The 8,218-nt window shown below is 34.5% G+C and overlaps 1 protein-coding gene across 1 annotated transcript; it reads left to right on the forward strand.

Annotated features, from left to right (window-relative positions):
• The first annotated feature begins 668 nt into the window (after window positions 1–668).
• On the forward strand, window positions 669–6,170 carry ABCG11 (white-brown complex-like protein). Its single transcript, XM_089822464.1, has 11 exons — window positions 669–1,025; window positions 1,264–1,343; window positions 1,471–1,760; window positions 1,983–2,154; window positions 3,007–3,129; window positions 3,232–3,360; window positions 3,452–3,646; window positions 3,746–3,832; window positions 3,967–4,239; window positions 5,163–5,270; window positions 5,443–6,170. The coding sequence occupies exons 1-11, from the start codon at window positions 719–721 to the stop codon at window positions 5,797–5,799; spliced, it is 2,121 nt and encodes a 706-aa protein (XP_089678590.1). The 5' UTR covers window positions 669–718; the 3' UTR covers window positions 5,800–6,170.
• The last annotated feature ends 2,048 nt before the right edge of the window (window positions 6,171–8,218 follow it).

The raw sequence follows: 8,218 nt of genomic DNA on the forward strand, positions 1-8,218 counted from the left end.
CACACAAAATCAATTTTTTACATTTCAAATTTTAAAAATCTATTAAGACTAAGCCATAATAAATTATATTCAACCAATTAAAAAGTTAAACATTTCAATAGAAAAAAACTTTTAACAACAGACTGCATCTGAAGCACAGTGAGTAGTTGTGAGTTAGTTGTGAGTTGCTTTGTACTAATTCAGTAGGTTGAGGAAGAATCATAATTGCAGAAGGAATAGGGTGTTGTACGTGAGACGGAGGTGGTGCTTGTTGAAGGAACGTCATTAAATGTTCACCAGAATCCCCCTGCTTTTAATAAGTTAAAAGGGATAAGTAGGTGAGGCATCAATCACGCCAAAATGAAATACCCAGCAGATGCCTTCTCTATATTTCTAATAACCAGCTTCATACTGCGTGGCCTGCATTATTTACGCCGCTCTTCATTCTTATTTGCTCCTTTCGATTGCAGTCAATCAGGACCAGGAGGCCAACCGAATGAACACACAAACCATTCAAACTTACTGTACAAACCATGAAAGTTTCATGTCACCTTCACAATTCACATGAGCTCTCTCTAAGCGGTTAACAGATTCTTTTCCTATCATAACATTACATAAATATCTGTATTTGGTCTACAATCAGTTGAAAGGCAGCTATATAAGCTCGTGGGTTTGAAGCTTTTTATCTTGATTGGTGGTGTTTGATCCAAAAAAAAAACTACAACCAAGTGTTCAAAAAATGGCTGAATCTGGTGGTGACAACCATGCTGTAATGGAAATAGAGCAAGGAAATAGTAGGGTTCAGGGGATGGTGGGGGGGTTGAGTCCACTTAGCGAGACATTGTGGAAGGAGAAAACTGATACAAAAGGCATAGATGTATCAGCAAGGCTAACATGGCAAGATTTGAGTGTAACAGTTTCAGTTGGCAGTGGTGAAACTCAAACCGTTCTTCAGGGTTTGACCGGATATGCTGAGCCTTGCACCTTGATGGCTCTCATGGGGCCCTCTGGCTCCGGAAAATCAACTCTCTTGGATGCCCTTGCAGGTAATAACCCTTCAAGTAGATCATGAATTTCAATACTTGATTTGTAATTCATGAATCCTCTTACATTTTTTATTTGTTTGTGGAAATCAGGTAGATGATGAATTCCGTATTTGATTTGTGATTGATAATTCCTTTTACATTTTTTATTTGTTTGTGGAAATCAGGTAGATGATGAATTTCATAGTTGATTTGTGATTGATGATTCCTTTTACATTTTTGATTTGTTTGTGGAAATCAGGTAGATTGGCAGCTAATGCATTTCAGTCTGGATCTATCAAGCTGAACGGCCGCAAGCAAAAGCTTTCCTTCGGAACTGCCGTATGATTTAATCATAGCTTGGTCATTAATAGTAGTTAACAGGGCCTTGCCTTCAAAGGAGTTATTCTTTTTAGGGGAATTGCTTATGTTTAATATCATGTCTTTTTTCTCCTGTGTTTTGTTGTAGGCATATGTAACTCAAGATGATACTCTGATTGGGACCTTGACCGTGAGAGAAACCATAGCATACTCTGCTCGTTTGAGACTCCCTGATAAGATGCCCTGGTCAGAGAAATCAACACTAGTAGAGTCTACACTTGTTGAAATGGGTCTTCAAGAATGCGCCAACACTCCCATTGGAAATTGGCACTTGAGAGGAATCAGTGGTGGAGAAAAGAGGAGAGTGAGCATTGGCTTAGAAATCCTCATGCGGCCAAGGTTGCTGTTTCTGGATGAACCGACAAGCGGTTTAGACAGGTAAGAATCAGTCACTCTAATACTTAATTAATGGCAGATCCTGAGTCCAGAATAACATCAGAAAGGCTTTTAATGATTTTTATTGTTCCTCATAGACCACATAATACTCCATTAACGAATTTATTGTTCTTTGTAGAGCATAGAATACTAACTGCTAGTGGTTATGACTAATTGTGTAGACTATTGATTGTGAATTGACATGTGGTGAATTGTTAATTGCAGCGCATCTGCATTTTTTGTTACCCAAACGTTAAGAAGTTTGGCCAGGGATGGGCGTACTGTTATAGCTTCAGTTCATCAACCAAGCAGCGAGGTGTTTGAACTGTTTGATAGTCTCTACTTGCTCTCTGGAGGGAAAACTGTTTACTTTGGCAAGGCATCTGAGGCATGCGAGGTAAGCTTGCTTTGCCAGAATTTTGTTGCCATATTTAAGAATACTATAGTTATTGTCACGAGACTTAGTTACGTGGTGTATTTAAGAGTATTTTAGTTACTGCTACCAGTCTAGGAACACGATTTTTGGAAGTTATAGAGGAGTTAAAGCTGGATCAGAGTGTAGTTGAAGAATAGGTTGATGCAAAGTCTGTGTATCACAAATGAATTCTTTGGTAATTTCTATTGACAATTGAGGTCGTTGGTAGATACATTCAATAGATATTAAATGTTTCTGCACCGCTATAACTATAAGGCCCACTGTGCACTGTGCTATGTCTGCCCTCATTTATTAAATTATATTCCCTTTTCACCTGAAAATGGCAAGATGAATGTCAATTCTGTAAACTGTTTGAACTGAATCAGAACAATCGAACAGTCTTATAAATTATGGTCAACAGTCATGTTACTGAGACTGTTCTCTTATACATACTGATGTTACATAAGTAAATACTCTTAATATTATCTAAAAATTATTTGTATTATATAAATCAAAACTTTATATCATTTATGAAATGACAGTACACATATTAACAGGGAAAAAGCATCTAGAGAAAATTCAAACCTGTACGGTGACCCAGCTAAGGTCTGAGCATAAAAAAAATAGAACAAAATATAACAGCTTTAGACAGCTAAAACTATTATTTTTAAATATATATTTTTCCCTAATTAAAATGTCTTTATTTAATACCCTTAATATGAAATTCCCCATTTAAAAAATTGCTACCTTGATTGATGATTCTTGTGGTATTGAATGCTGATCTGAACTGGATTCATGGATTCTCACAAATAAGAATTGTTGTGATGTTTGTAGTTTTTTGAGCAAGCAGGATTTCCTTGCCCACCTTTCCGGAACCCATCTGATCACTTTCTGAGATGTATTAACTCAGATTTTGACAAAGTGAAAGCTACACTAAAGGGATCAATGAGACTGCGGGTACTTTCTACATCCTGGATCTTAATTTGATTTTGTGAATCTTACAATTCATTGAAAGGTGTTTGTTTAATGAAGAAAAGCTTTTGTTCATGTGAACATTAGATCGAGAGATCAGATGACCCATTGGACAAAATCACAACAAGCCAAGCTGCCCAAACTCTCATGGAGAAGTACCAGCACTCTGAGCATTATCAGGCAGCACAGGCCAGAGTACATGAAATATCACATATTGTAAGCTCCATTGTTTTGAATCTTGTCGCCCTGATATTGAAGGCAATGAATTTCTGGAAGCATTTTTGTGATTTGAGGTTTTGATTTGCAGAGAGGAACGGTGTTGGATTCAGGGGGCAGCCAAGCTAGTTTCTTGATGCAGTGTTACGTTTTAACACGTAGGTCATTTATTAATATGAGCAGAGATGCTGGGTATTATTGGCTCAGGCTTGTCATCTACATTTTTCTCACACTTTGTATTGGAACCATCTACTTGAATGTTGGTACATCCTATAATTCCATACTGGTAAGATTGCATTTTCATGTCACCCTTGAAATTTTCATTGACATATGTTTTGTGCTACTCAATTTTTTCACTTAAACATGTTGTACAACATGTGTTCAGGCCAGAGGAGCTTGTGCTTCCTTCGTTTTTGGCTTTGTTACTTTCATGTCTATTGGAGGCTTCCCATCTTTTGTCGAAGATATGAAGGTAACTTCATGTGCTAAAGATTGAAGCTTTGCTGTTTTCATCTCTTGGGTGAACTAAATGGAATTATCTTCAGCTAGATCATTATGGATTGTGGAAGTTCTAAATGAAATTGTTACTTTTATTGTGTGATGTAGGTATTTCAGCGAGAAAGGATGAATGGGCATTATGGGGTTGTGGCTTTTGTGGTGGGCAATACCCTATCAGGGACGCCCTATTTGCTCATGATTTCAATAATATCAGGGACAGTTTGTTATTACATGGTTAGGCTACATCCTGGGTTCAGCCACTATGCCTTTTTTGTGCTGTGCCTATATGCAAGTGTTACAGTGGTGGAAAGTCTCATGATGGCCATAGCTAGTGTTGTACCTAACTTCCTCATGGGTATTATCATTGGTGCTGGCATTCAGGTAATTACTTTCTATTCTTGCTTTTTATTAATTTTTTGTTCTTGAGAGAAAATCCTCAGAAATTGAGGAAATAAGATCAAAAGATCTTCCATTAAAAATTCGGACAAGACTAAACTAATATCAAATTTTATTTCTGGATTCGATTGTGTATGTTTTTAAGTATCTTTTTGGATCATACTCCCATGATCCATCATTATGAAAGAGAAGGATAGTAAAGAAAGAAAAATATGTTTCAAGACCAAACCAAACTAATTAAATGAGAGAAAGTTCAAATAAACAACTGATGCTCATGGCCTAACCTCCCGTATCACGGACTATATCACTATTAGCCATTAGAAACATTCATTCGTGGTGTCTACTTATTCATCTTTATCATCATTATGTTCATGCCAAGGATTGGATCATCTTGACTATGTCGTGATGATCAAGATTTTAAGCTCATTTCAAGAATATCAGGAAAAAAAAACTGAAGAACTAATTTCAACAAGTTTATTATTCTCCAAATCTAGTGGCCCTCTTTAGATCCTGTAAATCTTTGAGGCAGGATATACTACTGTTCGCTGTGAAAAGCAACTCCTTTAATGCTTGATTCTAATGCTAGAAAGTTCCCTGGTCTTGCTAAAATTCTTTTTGCACTTCTGCTTTAAGTATTTGTTTATTTATGGCCTGATCTTATGGACCTCCACCTTTAAAGTTGCACATAATGAATTTTTGGATCCTTGCCCCTTTTTAAACATCCGTAAAATACTAAACTGTGAAAACCTTCATCATATTACTGTAGAGTAGTTAGTTCAAAGATTACACCTCTCAGGCAAGCCAGCTATTGAGGATTTTGCCCATCCTTTATTTTCACTACAATTAATTTTCCCTCCCAAATAGAGCTTATAAGTATCTGAAAAAGTTCAATTTAATTTTCTTTTCAGGGTATGTTCATGCTGGTATCAGGATATTTCAGGCTTCCAAAGGATATTCCAAAGCCTGTGTGGCGATATCCCATGTCTTACATCAGTTTCCACTATTGGGCATTACAGGTTAAGAAAATCTTCCCTAACATTATTATGATGCATAATTTCCCATTGAAGCAAAATTTCACTTTGAAAACTATGGAATCCCTCCATATATGTGCTGGCTTATAAGCTGCAATAAATAGGAAAAAGATTTTATCAGTTGTTCTGAAATGGGGTATCTTTGGCAATTTAACAGGGTCAGTACCAGAACGATTTGTTAGGTCTGGAATTTGATAACCAATATCCTTACTATCCCAAAATATCAGGCGAATATGTGGTTTCCACAGTATTTCAAATAGACATTAAGCGCTCAAAATGGTGGGATCTTTCAGTGATATTGAGCATGATTATTATTTACAGGATTATTTTCTTCATAATGATCAAGATTAGTGAAGATGTGACTCCATGGGTCAGAGGTTACTTTGCAAGGAGGGCTTTCAAAAGAAAAGAAAATAGATCAAAAAACAATGGGAAAGGAGCCGCCCAATCTCAGCCTCGTTTAAATTCTTTGCCCTCATTGAACAATTTTCTGTATCAGAGCAGTGGAAGATAGAGAAGAATTGCAAATTAGAACATGTAGATGATTCGCATGAATTCTTATAATAAATGATCAAATGGGGGATTGCATGTATGATATGATTTGGGTGCCACCCAGAGAGAATATATATTATATATATAGGTTGGAAACTTGGAAGTGGCTGAGATGACACTCAAGAGTCCACCTGCATCATGTATTAAAAGAGTTAACTCGATTCGCATGGAGTCACAACGAACTATAGTTCGAGCCTCGTAGCTTCTCTTCCTATTTCTCAGGCACTGTCATTTGGATTGGTTTTGCCAATTTTGTTTTGCGAGATACAGTGATATCTGTAGGGCTGTGGGAAAACATCTTTATTCGAATCTAAATATTTTCCTTTGCATCAATCTTTCTCAAAGTCGTATGGTATTAATCATGCCTTTTTCTTTCCCAATGTGATGTGTATTTTTTTGAGCAGGTAATTCATGGACTTCGTTGAGTTGAACAAATGATTTCAATTGAAATGGCATTGGGGAATTGTAGGGGGATTGGATTGTTGTTTCACCTTTATCATGTTGATATCTTATGCTTTTATGTTGACATTCTTTGTGGTGATGCTAAAGATAGATAGTAGGCTGGTTCGATAATGAGTGAAACGTGAAAAATAAATAGGTGATTATATTCATTATGAATGTGCAATTTTTTTTAATACTGTTTACAATTATAATCAGTCTTAAAAAATTTCTTCGATTTTGTTCAATATTATCTCAGGCATATGAGGTATGAGCAGAAAGAATGGCTGATACAACATAATGAAATTGGGCTATTTGTATGGGTATGAGTGTCTTTTTGTGTTAATATGTGATGTTATTATAAAGTGATTGAAATGATATTAACACTCTTAATAAGTCACTTTATAAAGATATTGAAATAAATAGTTGTGGAAGTAAGTTCATAGATATAACAAATATCATTTCAAAATAATATATAAAAATGTTTTGATTTAGAAATGGGCATAGATTTTAAATGTTCTTCTCTATTAATAGATTTTAGATGTCGAAGTTGAATATAAATAATAGTTTGTTATTAGGTCATAAAAATGTGTGTTTTACCAAATCAAAATATTTGTAAATGGATAGTTAATAAAATAGAGGATGAAGATACAATTTATTAGTGTTTGGAAAAAGTTACATTAGTATTTGTTTGGGTCTTTGTAATATGCCTAAGATGTATTGTCATATAAAGCTAGGATAATTTGGAGTTGGGTCACTAACTATTGGTTTTGTCAACAATGGGCAATTAATGTTCTCCCTATCATAGAGAATATGTAGCTTCCTTGCAATGTATTTACTCTTATGATGATAGAATTTTTTTTGTTAAAGGATGATGATGACAATGTAAGGAAACTTGGCAATAAAAAAATTCTTGGATTTTGTTCAATATTATCTTAGGCATATGAAGTGTGAGCAGAAAGAATAGCTGATACAACATAATTAAAATTGGGCTATTTGTATGGGTATGAGTGTCTTTTTGTGTTGATATGTGATGTTATTATAAATTGATTGAAATGATATTAACACCCTTAATAAGTCACTTTATAAAGATATTGAAATTAATAGTTGTGGAAGTAAGTTCATAGATATAACAAATATCATCTCAAAATAATATATAAAAATGTTTTGATTTAGAAATGGGCATAGATTTTAAATTTTCTTCTCTATTAATAGATTTTAGATGTTGAAGTTGAATATAAGTAATAGTTTGTTATTACTTCATAAAAATGTGTGTTTTACCAAATCAAAATATTTGTAAATGGATAATTAATAAAATAGAGGATGAAGATATAATTTATTAGTGTTTGGAAAAAGTTACATTAGTATTTGCTTGGGTCTTTGTAATATGCCTAAGATGTATTGTCATATAAAGCTAGGATAATTTGGAGTTGGATCACTAACTATTGGTTTTGTCAACAATGGGCAATTAATGTTCTCCCTATCATAGAGAATATGTAGCTTCCTCGCAATGTATTTACTCTTATGATGATAGATTTTTTTTGGATAAAGGATGATGATGACAATTCAAAAATATTAAACAATGTCTATCCCTAGGAAGTAACAAAATGAAGTAGAATAAGAGCTACTTTCCCATATAGGAAGAAAGATCATGATGTATGATGGTATATTTAACCTCTACTCAAGTGTTCACATATCAATGGAAATGCATATTATGCTCAAATCAAGGACATGAACAATAAATGAAGAGAACAATCTAAGACCATGTGAATAAATGAGGAACAAGATTGAGTGATGAAAATGGTTTGCCAATAGCTATGTAAGAATCAACAAAGAGGAGATGCATGTCCTCAAGTGGGACCTAAAAATCTTTCGATAGTTTTAGAAAATAAAATTACTATGTATTTATCAAGTATTAATCCCAATCTACTAAGTGTAGTTCA

The sequence above is a fragment of the Cupressus sempervirens genome, chromosome 3 (assembly GCF_028749045.1).
Source record: "Cupressus sempervirens isolate cs-2001-9-10 chromosome 3, ASM2874904v1, whole genome shotgun sequence".
In the NCBI taxonomy this organism is placed as follows: domain Eukaryota; kingdom Viridiplantae; phylum Streptophyta; class Pinopsida; order Cupressales; family Cupressaceae; genus Cupressus; species Cupressus sempervirens.

What these genes read in the sequence shown, in the direction of transcription:
- ABCG11 (XM_089822464.1), top strand. Translation starts at nt 719, where the DNA reads ATGGCTGAATCTGGTGGTGACAACCATGCTGTAATGGAAATAGAGCAA. An exon ending in AGCTTTCCTTCGGAACTGCC is followed by an intron (nt 1,344 to 1,470) that starts GTATGATTTAAT and finishes GTTTTGTTGTAG; the next exon opens with GCATATGTAACTCAAGATGA. An exon ending in TCATTGGTGCTGGCATTCAG is followed by an intron (nt 4,240 to 5,162) that starts GTAATTACTTTC and finishes TTTTCTTTTCAG; the next exon opens with GGTATGTTCATGCTGGTATC.